This window comes from Stegastes partitus, unplaced genomic scaffold (assembly GCF_000690725.1).
Source record: "Stegastes partitus isolate 25-593 unplaced genomic scaffold, Stegastes_partitus-1.0.2 Scaffold1052, whole genome shotgun sequence".
Lineage (NCBI taxonomy): Eukaryota > Metazoa > Chordata > Actinopteri > Pomacentridae > Stegastes > Stegastes partitus.
In genome coordinates, this window is record NW_007578783.1 from 57,252 (window position 1) to 73,496 (window position 16,245).

At 43.7% G+C, this 16,245-nt stretch overlaps 1 protein-coding gene across 1 annotated transcript; it reads left to right on the forward strand.

Moving 5' to 3' along the window:
• Window positions 1-220: 220 nt before the first annotated feature.
• On the forward strand, window positions 221-15,726 carry enc1 (ectodermal-neural cortex 1). The gene is made up of 3 exons (XM_008295492.1): window positions 221-525; window positions 6,598-8,413; window positions 13,141-15,726. Exon 2 carries the CDS (start codon window positions 6,604-6,606, stop codon window positions 8,377-8,379), a length of 1,776 nt encoding a protein of 591 aa, XP_008293714.1. The 5' UTR covers window positions 221-525; window positions 6,598-6,603; the 3' UTR covers window positions 8,380-8,413; window positions 13,141-15,726.
• The last annotated feature ends 519 nt before the right edge of the window (window positions 15,727-16,245 follow it).

Below are 16,245 nucleotides of genomic sequence, written 5' to 3' on the forward strand. Positions count from 1 at the left end.
ACATTAATAGTCTGTGGTTTTCTTTTACTTAAATAAACGATCAGAGCACTTTGTGCACCAGTGAAAAATACCACCAGTTACTTTGTTTCTGGGGGCGGGGTGCTTTCTGCCTTGGGACATGCATACCCTGCTCCTCTTTGTCTCTCCGCTGCCTTGCACGAGGTGCCGATCCTCCCCTCCTCGCCGTAAACACACCCATCGCTGAGGAGAGAGGAGTGGGAGCGCAGAGGAGGACCGTCACACCGGAGCAGAGCAGCTGGAGGAGACACCTCAGCTTCACCCCTGCACCATCAGTCCGACTCCTCTTCTTCGTTCGCACAACCTTCGAGGATTTTGCCGACAGCTCAGCGTGAGATCGAGAGAGATCGAGAGAGAAAAACGGCCTCAGCGAGTCTCCGCCAGCATTTCGGGAATAACCAAGGAGTTCCTCTCCCCCGAGCGCACGGCTGCATCGTGGCTCTTTCAGAAGTGGCATGTTCGAGGGATACCGCGGGCACAGTTGAACTCCTGCTTTCACCCAAAGAGGTAAAAATAAATAAAATCACCTTCTACAGGCGGCTATAGCTTCTCATTAGATTGTAATACTGTACCAGCGGTCCTCTTCTGATCTCATGATGATGGGAAACTCCAGGCTGGAGCGAGGAAAGCGCAACAGAAAACAGAGAGAGAGAAAAAATGTTGATTTACACCATTTACATCAGTATCATATCACTGCGATCAGCTACACGGTGTATTATTGTGCCAGAGCTGGTGTAGTTTCAGTCCTGTGCGCGCTCTTCCTGTCCTCGGCGCTCCGGACTGCATGCTCGGGATGTTTTGCATGTTTTCAAGGCGACATCAGGTGTGACTTGCCCTCCTCGCTGCCATAATGTGGTATTTTGTGGGTTACCTGGATGTGTGTGTGTGTGGACAGCTGGTTGGAGGCTATGGATTAGATTCAGTTTGGAGACTGATGCTCATCAGTAGCTGCTGCTGCTCTTCCCTCTTTGTTTTGCATCTTGTTTCATTTTTTTTCTTCCCTCCACCAAGTGGCAGATGTACAGAACTAGTTCCATATAAGCCTGCTGTTTACTTTTGAAGTGCCTCCCTCCCATCCCTCTTCCTGAGTCCATGGTTGACTGTGAACACCTGGCAATGATTTTGAGCAGACTGCAGCCAGCCAGGCCTCAGATCCAGTCCAGAGGCTGCATGTGCATGCCTCTTTTTTTTTTTTTTTTTTACTGTGTGCTTTCTGAGTGTGGCATGTAGTATGAGCTTTTCTGGTGGTGCGCCTGTGGATCTGGTTTCTGTGAGGGGATGAGGATGACAACTCTTCCAGCCAACCACACACACACACACACACACACACACACACTGCTGGCATCTCTTCTTGCTCTCGGGGCACTTTGGCCGATGGTAGCGGCTCTAACAGAAGATAGCCTGGGAAGCCAAACGGATCAGAACAACTTAGAAAACCATGCATACTGATTTTGGGGATTAAAAATGCTCCATTTTAGGGCTGCAACTAATGATTAGGATGGTGTCTGTTCAATTAAATGTTAATCAGGAAATAGTGAAACCTCGCCTGTTACAACTGCCCAGTACACACTGATGTCTTCAAAGTGCTTGTTGTGTTTGAGAGACAGTGGAAACCCTTCAGGACGGCAGGTTACTGTCACGTCCGACAGACACAAGCAGTAAATTCTCACGTTTGACAAACATATGTAACATTACTTTCAGCATTTTTGCTTGCAAAGTATCGGGAATGATCCCTAGATGATCAAAATATGAGATTTTCTGTCTATATTTCAAAGACTTTTTTCTGTAGTTATTTGGTGTTTTCAGTGAAACTACATTCACAATTGCTATGGTGCTATAAAACCTATAAAACCAAGGCATCTCTTAACTATGACACCAAGCTACAAATACATAAAGTTATTAAAAGGAAAGAAAAAAAATACCAAGAGGAAGCCAAAATCAAATCAACCACACAATGAGCACGACAGGTTTACGTTGAATTCAGGTCTAAAAAGTGTGAGCTGAGTCATGAAAGTGGACTTTGAAGTTTTTGCTAATTGTATTTCTTCATCCCTGTCATATAAATGTTATCTTGATTTTTCTTTTTCTTTGGAAATGTTTGCATTACTTCTGTAAACTGATGTGAAATGGCCCAAATGCTGCTTTGGCAAGATTACAGACTTGTAGCGAGGATGTGGCTGAAAAATCCTTTTTGTTTGTTCTCATTTAGTGCAGAAAAAAAAAGACAGACTGCCACTGAAAGTCAGTCAGTTGAGAAAGTTGTCAAACTAATCCTAAACTTCCCTGTAATCTTCAGTATTCTTTCAAGGAAAGAAAGTTTGGAAACACGAAGCGTTAATGTCTGCCAGACGGCCGTCACAGAAACTTGTCACACTCAGGATGTTTGAACGAACGCTGTAGCTGTTGACTGGGCGCAGACAGATTACAGTGATGCAAGTAAAGTAAAGTAAATGTGATTTCCCCAATAAGCTGAGCTTAGATGGTTTAGTTGAAGGCATAAAAGGAGAAATAGATGTAAACTGCAAGCAGATTTGTCTTAGTTTGTGCATATACTTAAATATAGCATACACAAAAATCCATGTACTTCAGAATAAGTCTTTGGTATTACAATGAGAGCCTGACTTATACTGGATTTTTGGAGCCGATGTCTGTACTGATATTTTAGGTGCTTGTAATAAATAAATAAATAAACAGATTAATTAATATATATATAGTGTGTATACTCAGTATGTTCGAGTTATATTAAAAGGGAAATGATGGGGTCATTGTTTTTTAAGATTCCAGCTTTGCATTACAAAAACTAATCAGCAGCTTACAATGAAAACACCGCTTAACTCCGCACCACCACCTGCTTCATAGTGACGTGTACTCTGCTGCATGTGCTGCAGACGCTGCTGATATTATTGTAAACAGTGAAGTCTGACAAACTATGTGATGACAACATTTCTGAATTACTCCGTACATCTTCCTCTGCACTGTGCTCGGAAAAAGAAAAAGTTTATCTACCGGATGATATCAGCCAACTATTACAGTGATCAGGCTCTAATTCCATTCTACAGGTTTGGCAAACAACAACAATAAACAACCTCAGGAGATAAGTGTTAAACACAAGCACATTTGTAACAAAGCTGAAATTTCTATTTGAATTACCCAGCCCCAGTTGGTAATCCAGGCTTTATCCTTTAATATGCAAATGGTTTAACTCTCCGGCTTGCTGCTCTTCTCTTTGTTCACTCTTCCTGCACTCACTGTATGAGTGAACACATTCGTTTGATAAAATGCAAAACTTAGATTATACAAGCAGATCACCTCCAATAATTGTATGCAGCAGTATGCCATCTAAATGGATGGTGGTAGGAGAATACACTAACACTGCAGCTTTTCTGATTAGCTTTATTTAGGCACCGAGGCAACAAATAAAGTAAACTAGAAGTGCACTAGAAGAGCACAGTCCTCCACCAAAGCCCTGCAGCTCTTAAGTGGATCAACAAGGAAATGTGATGTGTCCTTCCTTTAGCCGTACTCCACCTCTCCACTAACATTCATGGCATTCAGCTGTAAAGTTTTTGCATAGTCTTGCTGACACACAAACATGCTTCAACCTTGGCGGAAGAATAAATTAAATGTCATTATAGAAAGACTAAACGTCTGAGGCAATGATACTCTTTTAGACGTTTTCAAATTCCTGACCTAAACTGTTATCCGGACAAGACACAAAAATGTCGGCATTCCTGAGAACAAGGCCGTGTCATGGCTTGCCATTATCACAGCGAGATAATAGGAAGGAATGACAAGGTCATTACAGAGAGGAAATGATTATACTTTGGAAGTTGGAACGCCAGCAATGACACAAAAGATTTTTGATAAAAGGGCTACAGCAGTGACATTTACCTGTTATCACAGCTTTAGTTAAGTGTCATCCTCCTTTTAATTAATGTGTTATCACTCTCCCACCTGTGGGCAGAGAATTACCGTGCTGTATTATTTAAAATAATCACTCCTGTTCTTATTTTTTTTACTTACTTCCTATTGGACTAATTCAAGTGTTTATCTGCCTATCAGCTACTGGCCTCAGACCTGGACTACTGAATGTTACATTCATTAACAACAATTACCGGCATATGCAAAAGCTCTCCAGTGTACTGCCTGACTTATGAGAAACACTGATTCAGATCAAGCTGCTTAAGACTCCCCATTAGAAACCCTGAACTGCAGTGTGCTTGCGTTGGAGGCAGCGTGTGCAGGTAGGCGACTAGGCGAGGATATTCTCATTATAGCTGAGCCAGAGGCCAAGGGATGACGGGTTGCCGCTGTTGTCACTTGTGGAATGCAATCAGTCCTGTTGAACCAAGGCTGCAGCTAGTCATGTGCTGCATTAAGTCGTGGGAAATAATATTCTTCCTTTTATCTCCTCTTGTGAAATGACTAAACTATATACTTAAGTATGGCCATTGTATGTTTGAAAGACATGTTCGAAATGAACAGATTGCTTTTTAAGACTGGAGAGCATCTGAAATCCGTGAGAACTCCAGAGCGACATTAAATTGTGCTTTCGTTGTTCACAAAAGATGTTTCCCAGGGCGTTTACTGTTTGATCACATTTATATGAGTCATTCTGATTCAACATTAAACCAGAATTTTCTTTAAAAGTCACTGAGAACAGAACAAGAAGACAAGTTTACAGCTGTGTGAGGCTAAATGCTGACACCAATATGCAAATATGTTCAAAGTGACAACAGTATTTTGTTAAACATGGTGTAATTATTAGTTCTGCAAGTATTTGGCCTTAAAATTTCAGGATAAATTGAGATTCCATCCAAAAGTTGTTGAGACGTTTCACTCAAAATCAGAGCTGTCAGTTTCACCGCATTGCTAGAGGAAAAGCCAGGGGCGAGTCAGAGTCATCCTCTGGGCATCATGAACATCTGTGCCAAATTTCATAGCAATTCATTCAATATTCATTGAGATATAAAGCTAAAGGTATGAGTGACACTGCTCACTAGAAATCCCCACTGGACTTGCATTTGTACCTGCAGGGTTACCGCTTGATTGGCTATTCATGAGACTGCATTCTGAGGAATGTGAAGCAGATGATGCAACTTATGGAAAATGGAAACTGTCCTCTGCTGTCTGCGGCTCGTTGTAGACGGATCATTTACGACAACCCAGGAACTTTTGAACTCTATCAGTCTTGAAGTGAAAATCTATCTTTTTGAATGTCAAACACCCACCACCTGTAGGTTTGTAAAATGTTTGCTCCCTGACAAAGCTCGACTTCTTTCACAATGAATTGGATTTGTGAGAAGCTGTTAAAGGCAGAAAGGTTCAAAATGATCACAGTTTTTTTAATGTGAGGACCCTCCTCAGAACTCTGCAGCTCCACGTCAGGGTTTATTAACCGTGTCTGTGGTATCCTGTGCATATAAACGGAGAACAGAGGAACAGATCAGGCTGCAGCTTTGAAAAGGTTTTATGGATGTTTGCAGACTTCTTATGCCTTCAAAACTTTGGAATCATTGGAATTCATGGTAACTGGCAGGTTGAAAGCTGACCACACTTGCAGCTGTTTGCTGTCAGTAAGAAAACTACAAATATGCTACAACTACCTCACGCCTCTTTCGAAGCTAAAAAGGGCAACATTTTGGGTGGAGCGGGCTTAAGATTACGCAATCGTCTATCAAATTCTTTCACATTATTTGCAGAGACCTATAGGTTCTGGAGCAGTCTGGGAACTGTCTGTTCAAGGAATCTGTCGGCTGTGGATTTGCTAAGCCAGGCAGGGACTGGGCGCCTCTGTAAATAGAGTGCAGGAGGCACTTGACGTGTCTAAAAATTGGGTGGAATGAAAGTGAGGACAGGGCGAGGACAGTGAAGATGGGAGCTGTGTGTTCTGGGAGGGGAGTGGAGTAAATTCAGTGCATTTCTCAGAGGCTTAAAAGAGTCCTGCTGTCTCTTTCTTTCCTCTTTTCTTAAAGAGTGCTCTGCAAAGGGACATTTACTTGTAAATCATGGCATCTCTGAAAGAGGGGGATTAGCACTTCTCAGAGCTTAAAGTGGAAAAGCCTTCCTTATAGTCTCTGCGAGAAGACAATTGTTATCTGCTTGACCTTCATAACTCCCAGATGTGTGCTGTTTTGTAATTTGCAATCACTTGATCTCTTTCTTAATGTCTTTCTCTCGGGTATGGTTGTTCTTTCTCCAGACGTGTACAGTCTTTGTCGTATTATGGATATTAGGGCTGAAGGGTGAAACATTTCTGCATCAACATCACAGTGTGTGTATGTGCAGCATTCACTGTTGGGGAAGCACTTTAGGCCTACTTTACTTACTAACCAAGTATGCTTTTTGTGACTAATTGTGAAGACAAACAATCTAGTCTCAGAGATAACTAACATTATTTTGCCTTAGCAACAGTAACTGGCTGCTTTTGCATAATTAGTATATATGTTAAAAGGCATGCTATTTGCTGTTTGAAGCTGTCAGAGGGGACGTGATCAGGGAAGAAAAGCAACTCTGTATCCTTGACTATAAAATATAAAATCCACTAAAGAGAGATTTTTCCTTTCTTTTCCGTTTCAGGATTCAATGAAAATGTCCGTGTGCGTCCATGAGAACCGGAAATCACGAGCCAGCACTGGCTCTATGAACATCTACCTTTTTCACAAGTCCTCCTATGCCGACAGTGTCCTCATGCACCTCAACTCACTGCGGCAGCAAAGGCTCTTCACAGATGTCCTGCTTCATGCCGGCAGCCGCTCCTTCCCCTGCCATCGCGCCGTGCTAGCTGCCTGCAGCCGCTACTTTGAGGCCATGTTCAGCGGCGGGCTGAGGGAGAGCCAGGCCAGCGAAGTCGACTTCCGTGACTCCATCCACCCGGAGGTTTTAGAGCTCCTGCTGGATTACGCATACTCGTCACGTGTGGTCATCAATGAGGAGAATGCAGAGTCCCTACTGGAGGCCGGGGACATGCTGGAGTTTCAGGACATTCGGGATGCTTGTGCCGAATTCCTAGAGAGAAACCTTCACCCGTCCAACTGTCTTGGCATGCTGTTGCTGTCTGACGCCCACCAGTGCACCAAGCTGTCAGAGCTCTCTTGGGGCATGTGTCTCAGCAACTTCCCTGCTATTTGCAAGACAGAGGACTTCCTCCAACTTCCCAAAGACATGGTGGTGCAGCTTTTGTCACATGAAGAGCTAGAGACCGAAGATGAGAGACTGGTTTATGAAGCTGCCCTCAACTGGATCAACTACGACCTGGAAAGGAGGCACTGCCATCTCCCAGAGCTCCTGAGAACCGTCCGCCTTGCCCTGCTGCCTGCCATCTTTTTAATGGAGAACGTCTCGACAGAGGAGCTGATCAATGCTCAGCCAAAGAGCAAGGAGCTGGTGGATGAAGCTATCCGCTGCAAGCTGAAGATCCTGCAGAATGACGGTGTTGTGAACAGCCCCTGTGCTCGTCCAAGAAAAACCAGCCATGCCCTCTTTCTTCTGGGTGGGCAGACTTTCATGTGCGACAAGTTGTACCTGGTGGACCAGAAGGCCAAAGAGATCATCCCGAAGGCTGACATCCCCAGTCCCAGGAAGGAGTTTAGCGCCTGTGCCATTGGCTGCAAGGTGTACATTACTGGTGGGAGGGGCTCAGAGAATGGCGTGTCCAAAGATGTGTGGGTCTATGACACTGTGCACGAAGAATGGTCAAAGGCGGCGCCCATGCTCATTGCCAGGTTCGGCCACGGCTCTGCAGAGCTGAAACACTGCCTCTACGTCGTAGGAGGCCACACTGCAGCGACCGGTTGCCTCCCGGCTTCTCCATCAGTGTCGCTCAAACAGGTGGAGCAGTTTGACCCGGTGGCGAACAAGTGGACCATGGTGGCTCCTCTCAGAGAGGGCGTGAGCAACGCAGCAGTCGTCAGCGTCAAGCTCAAACTATTTGCCTTCGGAGGGACAAGTGTCACCCACGACAAGCTGCCCAAAGTGCAGTGCTACGATCCACAGGAGAACCGATGGACTGTGCCCGCATCCTGCCCGCAACCATGGCGCTACACAGCTGCTGCCGTGCTGGGAAACCAGATCTTTGTCATGGGCGGGGATACAGAATTCTCAGCATGCTCCGCTTACAAGTTCAGCAGCGAGAGCTACCAGTGGACTAAAGTGGGCGACGTGACGGCCAAGCGAATGAGCTGCCAGGCTGTGGCGTCAGGAAACAAACTGTATGTGGTGGGCGGGTACTTTGGCACGCAGCGGTGTAAAACTCTGGACTGCTATGACCCCACACTGGATGCATGGAACAGCATCACTACCGTGCCATACTCACTCATTCCCACTGCTTTCGTCAGCACCTGGAAACATCTTCCTGCCTGAATCCCAAACCTTCTACCTGCTCCCTCTCCATGAGGTAAGCTCAACCTTTCATGTGTCTCGTGTCACTGATTTGACATGGTCTTGGATTTTATATGTACTGTGGTCTTGTGGGGGTGCTGTGGAATATGTGAGACAAGTTGTAGTTTGGTTTCACAGGGAGCTACGTGAAATTTGATGAATTGCCTCAAGTGGCTTGAAATTTGAAAATAAAAAAGAATCAGGAGAAAGAAGTGAGCTTGCAAGTCCTCTGCAGCCCACTCCTCATCTCTGCTTTAGATTAGGAGCTCGAGGCTATATTATCCACTACTGCCATAACACACCCGAGTTTCTGACTGAACTGTCAGCAGTCGTGTTGCATTGTGGATAGTGTAAGCACCGCTTTTTGACAAGGGAAATATATGATATCGCTGGTTCTGCAGCATCGATTTTGATTCTTTTTCTTAACTCTCCATCACGAGTCTGACAAAGTTGTATGAGCGCAATACTAAATCACCAGAGCTTAAAGGATTTTGCAGTTTGTTTTCCATAAACACGTGGTAATCAGTTGAATTATTAATGTTCAATAATGTATTTTTTGTTTCTATTTGAATTGATTGTCAAGAAAAATATGAATGTTCTAGAGATTTAAAGAACAGATCGCAACATGGTGGCTAAAATTAATTCTTTATTCTTGAGATAAATCACTTTTTGCAAAGCTACGTATTAATGCAGCACTTTTTAAGTAATAAACTTTATAGTTACAGAAAATAATTAGTTAAATAAGTGAACTTTATATTGTAGAAAAATTAAACCCATAAAACACAATGTACTGTAATTTATATTTGTAATTTTGCCACCTCACAGTATATTCTCACAGTGTTATATCCAGTATTGTTCCAGTTCTGACGTGCAGTTGTTGGGTTACATTTTTTAGAATAACAGAGATAAAAGGGAGATAGATGGATCGTCTCTGCAGGAGAGGGGAGGAAGATCTAGAGGAGGGAGGCTGGGCCAGCGGGGGGAATTGATAGGGACTTGTGTGCGTTAGTTAAGTGAGTTATGTGGCTGTGGGGATGGGCCGAAGGACAGAGAGGGTAATTGAAAGAGAATAGGATACTTTTATTGCTCCTGTGGGGGAAATCTCTCTAAGAGGGAAAAGGGGGTCTGCCAATTAGAAAAGCCCCACACCAGCAGGCTACAACACCCTGGCGAGGCTAATCCACTCTCAGTCGCCTTCCTTTGATGAGGTTATGGTCTTTACGCTGGGCGAGAGGGAGGCAGCCTGCGACTCACGCAGTGTCGGAAACCATTCATCATCGGTGGAGGTGACTGAGAGAAGTGGCAGCACGGGAAGCGAAGAGGGAGAGTTGTGGAGCGAGACAGCGGCCGCCCTCCCGGCCCAGTCAGACACACATCATCCTTGATAGCAGCGGTCTCGCTCTAAAAAATTTACTGTTGAACTCGATAGTCTTCTCTGCTCCCATCTACGTCCTCCAGGCCATATTCTAGCCCCCGCTCTCCTGCTCTGACGATAAACGGCCCAGATGCATGTGGAGCACAAGTAGTCAGCTGGCAAACCTGATCTTTCTTCAGGCTGCAGGGTCACCATCACAATCGCACGATCCCTTGACCGACGCTCCCACACAAAGCCATGCAGGCAGTCCTTTTCATTTGCCTGTATTTTTATTTATTTTTTTTTTGAGATGGCTGGCAGCCCTCAGCTCCTGAGAATGCAAAGGAGCGAAGTAGAGTGACTCCCCAGCTGTCCAGCTCTCACAGTCTCCCATTCGATAATGCCAGGAAACAGCTCAGAGCAGCTTCACTGCAACGCTGTGATGTTCCTTCTCTTTACAGGATGAAATATTTTTTAAGACTTATTATTCCCTTTCTTTTCAGTGACTCATCTCTGAAAGGGAGAGACTACAGTGAAGGTTTGAACTATCTCTAAGCCAGTGCAACACAGTGCTCGGTGAAGTGAATAATCCTGCCACTAATTTAATACAGAATTTGTTTTTTGTGCGCCTGCCTGTCATGGCAACTGACAGTCTACTCACTGAACGTGGTGAAAAGACGAAATGTGGAGGAATGGAAAAGAAGGCTGACTGTTTAGGAATGAAAGGGGAAGGAAGTATGTTAGACCTCACAGAAGGAGATTGTAGCTGTGAGAGAAAAAAGAAGTTCTCTCTCAGTTTTTCCCAGGGGAACAATTCTAACTTGTCTGAGATTCCTGCTTTTCACTTTTTTTTTTTCTTGGGAGGCTTTTAGTGGGGGTAAATGGCACTCACAGAATCAAATAGCTTGACAATGTAGACCAATGTTCTTGATGTTGATGATGTGGCCGTACTTTGAGGATGACTGGTGATTTCAGCACCAGAGTAGACCAATGAATGACTAAACACAACTTTCAGACCAGGAACAGGTCACATTGTCCCATCTGTACCATCTACGAGCTCTAAATGATCAGAGAAGGCAACCAAATGCTTTTGCATAGATTTAAAACAAACATACCCACATGAGCTTCATCTGGTTTCCAATCCCTGTGACGGTGTTTAAACAGTTTCAGTGGTGTCATGTGCATAGTGTTGAGGGAATAGCTTGACATTTTGGGAAATATGCAAATTCGCTTAATGAACTATTGATTTTATTCTAATGAATATGCAAGTGTCCCCGGCTGCAGGCTGCAGAGCGGAGAGGAGTTCAAAGTCAAATTTTTAGTCACAGCCATCGTGATTTGATTGGTCTAAATGTTGAGTTCAGGTGGGATTAAATGTCCGTTTCATTGATTTAGACTTAGTTTCTGGGTGAGGTTAAACAACAGAAGTTTATAAAATTAAAAAGACCTAGAGGTACACATGACCTGACTAACTATAGAAGGCCTTTCACTGCAGGAACTCAGGGCAAACGTGTTTTGTTTTCCATTGCAGCTTGAGATCCCACAACTTCAACCACGACGTTAGCTTTGAGTGCACAAAAACAAGCACTAGTCACTAGAAATAAAACTATGGCAATGCCAAATTTTACGTTGTTGATGGCGGCGTGAGGAGAAGTCTGGTGCTCAGTGAGGACATCGAAAGGGCAGAAAAACTGTGCTTGTCTTCTCTAAGTTTCACCAGTCAGTTGAGACATGCAGAGCAGAAAGAGGCTGTACACGGATGGTTCTTGGGGTTGGAACATGCACAAAGGATGGTGCCGACCTATTATGACCTGCAAGGTCTTGCAGTGGAAAATGGCCTACTCGTCTTCCATTGAGCTCCAGTCATTTTTACAGCTTTGTTTCCATCCACAACATGGACTCCTGTTGCAAGACTATTGTTAACTCTGCCCCATTCTGTCGGCTATAGCCACAGACTCCTCTAAATATGAAGCTACATCCAGCAGTCAATAGGCTTAGCTTCAATTCCAGGCCAACAAATAGTCTGGCACACAACTCCCTGTCAAAGTACAACTTTTCATTTTTATACCTCAGTGTTTGTATGAATTAAACAAATTTGCCAATTAGTGAGCTTTAGAGGTCCTGGTAGATGGATTTTGTGAGTCTTAGATGAAGCCAGACTGGCTGATTCCCCTTTTTTCCAGTCATGTGCTAAGCTAAGATAATCTCCTGCTTCTAGCTTGGAATTTAGTGTATAGTTATAAGTGTGATCTAAATCTTCAAAAGTCCAAATGCTCTAAACAAACAGGTGGCAGTGAATTTGAGTTAATCTCTGCAAATACAAAGATAAATTAGCTCATTGTGGAGTTCAGGCTACTTTTGCTTTTAATTAATAAATACCCTCAGAAAATGCTTTTTTCCCCTCTAAATGCAAATCATGAACCTAAGCATAATCCACTTAGTTTACTTACTTAGTAGTTAGTTTTCTGGATCTGGAAGTTCATGATCATTGCCACCTCTAGGCAGGCTAAAAATTGGTCTTCGGGGTTTAGATCTTCACTCATCACACACATGTCCTCCGGCAGAAACAGCATGGGAAAGGCCCACCTCCAAACAGAGATTGCTGATGATTCACATTAGACACATAGAGGGCTGCCAAGCTTGTAACCATCTGTGCTGCACAGATAAGTACACATTAAGTAAAAGCTTTAAAAATGGTAAGGTCAGAGTGAAACTCTAAGAGTAAAATGCAGATGTGGAAAGTGTAGTGAGCTGCGGGGGAGATAAGAAGCTGGACCAAGGCCAGACTGTACTGAGGAAACAAGAGGAGGAGGATTTACCAAATCTATTAGTCTAGCAGGAGATACGGAGTGGACACACTGGCAAGACCTGTGCAGTGAAATGGAATATACTATCTCTGCAATAAAACACCCCTTATGTGATGTTTATAGGCTCAAATAGTTGTTTGGACTGCGTGTGAGGTGTTGATTCATTCCTGCTGTGATTATTAAGGTTGTAGTTGTGCTGGTTTTGTATTATATCACGAATAAAATGCAATCCAATACTACATATGTCGACACAAATACAGGTCTCTGAAGAGCTGGATCAACAGCATGGGTAGAGTTACAGAGCTGTTGCACTGGCGTGTATAACACTGTACAGGTGTTAATTCTATTTAATCCATCCTGACTCTTTATAAAAGACTGCAGAAACTAACATTTCACGAGGGTTTTGAGGTGATCCAGGAGCATTATGCGTGATCCTTGTTTCCCCAGATTTGTGTTATTTTCTGCTTCTTTGTACTTTCGTCTTTTGAATAATTGAAAAGTCACCTTTAAATCTGTTTGCTTTCAGGCGTCTTCACACATCTTATTAGCCCGTTTAACCAGTCATTCTCTTCTTCTCCTCAGATTTCCCCGTTTTGCATCATCTACTGGTCTCCCGACTGTGAAGAAGCACACATTCTCTTCCTCTAAAAGAGACACTGAGCAGTGATGTACAGACACCCGCGTTCATCTCCATGTTGCAAAGATGCAGAACCAGAGACTCGGACACTTTGCTGGAATGATGTCATCTCTCTAGTTTCGGAGAAGGAAGTTGAGACATACAGTACCGCAGTTCACGCAAACAAACCAAACAAACTGCTGCTTGTTTCATGAGGCACAAACTCCGACCTTGTGGACACCTCGCGTGGCGTTTCAGACTTGTGCTTTCATGCTGCCATAGGAGTGCTCCCATTTAGTCATGACAGGCTTGTGAGGATGTGCATTGATGTTTTTTCTCTATGATAAAAAAAGAAAATGAAAAAGAAAAAAAAAACTGTATAGCATGATGGATGTTCTGTTTAGGTTGAGGGAGGGGGATGCAATGATTGGTGTGCTACGTAACAAAAGCAACTCAGTTTGACTGAATTTTTAAACGGCACAATGAAGGAGCAAATCTCCCCCCTTCTATCCTCTAATAAGCTCTTCTGTTTCTATCTTCTTTTACTTACTTCAAACTTCTCTGACAAAGCTCCGACACAGAAACAAACCTTTGCGCATTCCTCCCATGAAGGCTTTGGCAGTTTGCTGTCACTTGGAGTCATGAGGTGTTGATGACCAACGCCAGCTGAGGTTGAGGAGGATGGAGGGGATCTGTGCGCGGCCCGGGTGGGTCGAGGTGCCTCCAGGTCGCGACCTTACATGTTTGCTGTTTTGCAGTTACGCATTAACGCCCGCTGTTAACCAAGCCGTTGTACACAGAGGCACATTCAGTGTTTGGATTCAGCGCTTCGGAAGGAAATCTGTCACACTGAGCTGTATACTTAATGCTGTAAAAGACCGGCTGTGCTTTCTGTTATTCTGATAAAAGCAGCGGCTCGCTTGCTGAGTCATAGCTGAACCCTTTTTAGAGCATGTCCACTCATAGTGATTCAGTAAAACTGGCATGAACTCTCCTCTGTGGTCACAGAAATCTTGTCACCTTAACATAAACTGAGAATTTATCAGTTTCCTCTTGCTGCAATGTAGTCTTAATTTATATGGCATATGAATACTCTGTTATGTTAATATGTTTAATCCTATTTATTTCTTCTCTGCCTGCATTCATATGTGAATGTATGTTTGGGTTGTGTCATGCATGGCCAGGTGTTGTGTTTTGTTTGATCTCAGTGGGGCTGCATTTTGCACAGTTCAGTCTTTTTCCCAGGAGGAACTTGTTCTTTTAAAAGACACAGAGGTGCATCTCTCCGGGGTTTTCAGTTATTTCAGAGTATGGATGGATGAGGAAGAATGGCTCACATTACTGATGGTGTGAAGCAGTCGTTTGTAAGGTCATAGGGTCCCTAACCAAATAAGAATGGCATTGGAATAATCATCATTTTACTTCGGACACATGTTAGTGCTAACCTGGGTCCAAACTTGCCTTAAATTAACCTAATCGAGGCCCAAACTGTACCAGAAAAACAAAACAAGATGAACTACAAAGACTGCTGGCGCAGTATGTGACCCATTAACTACCAGGAACGTCCCTGACTCGGTTGAGAATGCGACAGTCTTTGCAGCTGCCCCAAGGACAGCTGGAGGACTGTCACATGTGCTAACTTGGCACCTCGGGGCATTAACCCAGAGTCTTCTTTACCGTTAAGTTTGAGAAAGAGTTCAATCCAGCAAGCTGTGCATTGTTAAGGGCAGACACCGCAGTGCTTTTCACCATAGTGTCACTGATGCACATAAAAACAAAAAATCTAAAAAAAACAAAACATTGCAAGTTCCTGAAGACCAAAAAACAGTGAATGTCTTAAACACTTGCATAACTTGGTAACTCTAATCAGTGTTTTTTGTCTTGTGTGTCTGTCTCGGTGTCCTGAACATTGACATTTTACAATTGAATATTAATGCTATCATTGAATTTCAATGTAAAGGGTGATGTTTTGGTGGAATATGTACATATTTTTTTCAAAATGTTCTTCCTTGTGGACTCGAGAATCAAATCAAATCTTCGGGGATCAAGTGGTAAACAGACCCGTAAATTCCACTTCAGCTCCTTAAGCCACCCAAAAGTTCCTTTTATTGGCAATTTCAAGACTTCTCCGGAGACCATTGTGGCTCCGTGATGTTGACCTCATCCAACCGCTGAGCACAGAGCCTCTGGCCCCACCAATCAGATAAGAGCATTTCTTTCCCATAGAACACAAGTTTCCCTGGCAACAGTGAGTAATGAATGCCCCTTCAATTTGCACCTAATTGCTGAGTGGCATTTCCCATTTCTACTCTTGCCCTCCTCTTATCCTCTGTTTTATCTGGAAATCCAGCTGGCTCAGATTCAGAGCTCAGTATCTCGCTTCACCTAATGATGTAAATTAGACAGAAAACACTGTCAGTGTGCATCAGTTCTTTTCGTCATGTAAGAGTTTAATTTCTATTTTTTATGGCATTATTTTGTACATGTGATTTTTTTCACAATGTGAAATTCATGGCTAATAAACATAAGAGTTTTTTCCTCTTGACTGTAAAGCATCGCCTCGTTTTTTTTTTCTTCTTTTCCCTCCAGTATGGAGATAAATCGTCTGTCTACATGTATTAATGTAATCGTGCAGATTTAAAAGGGAAAAAGCAGGTTCAGCACAGCGTAGGGTGCTTTCTCATTACTGCATGTTTCGCATATTTAGGCAGCTTTGGAGTGAATTCAGCAGCCAAAGTGTCCTGAGGTATTTAAGGCAGTATATCATGCGTACAGCTTTTGTTCTGTGGAGGAGGGACTGAAATCATCTTATCTGTGCCTCTGGCTTCTAAGCTTCCTGCACAAGAACAGGCAAAACACAGCCAGATACTTTCCCTTTCTCTGTCAAGTCACCTTGGCAACGGCAACCTTTATCTGCAAACTGTGGGGGCTGGAGGACAACATGAAATCTTAAAAAGCACCTCTCTCTATTCTCCTCCCCCCTCCCTCCCTGGCCTGCCTCCCCTCTCACTCCACCCCCCACCCCCACTCTCTCTCTGCATAGCAAAGCAACTCGCCAGTGGTGGAACCTT

Coding starts and splice junctions, on each gene's coding strand:
- enc1 (XM_008295492.1), top strand. CDS start 6,604: ATGAAAATGTCCGTGTGCGTCCATGAGAACCGGAAATCACGAGCCAGC.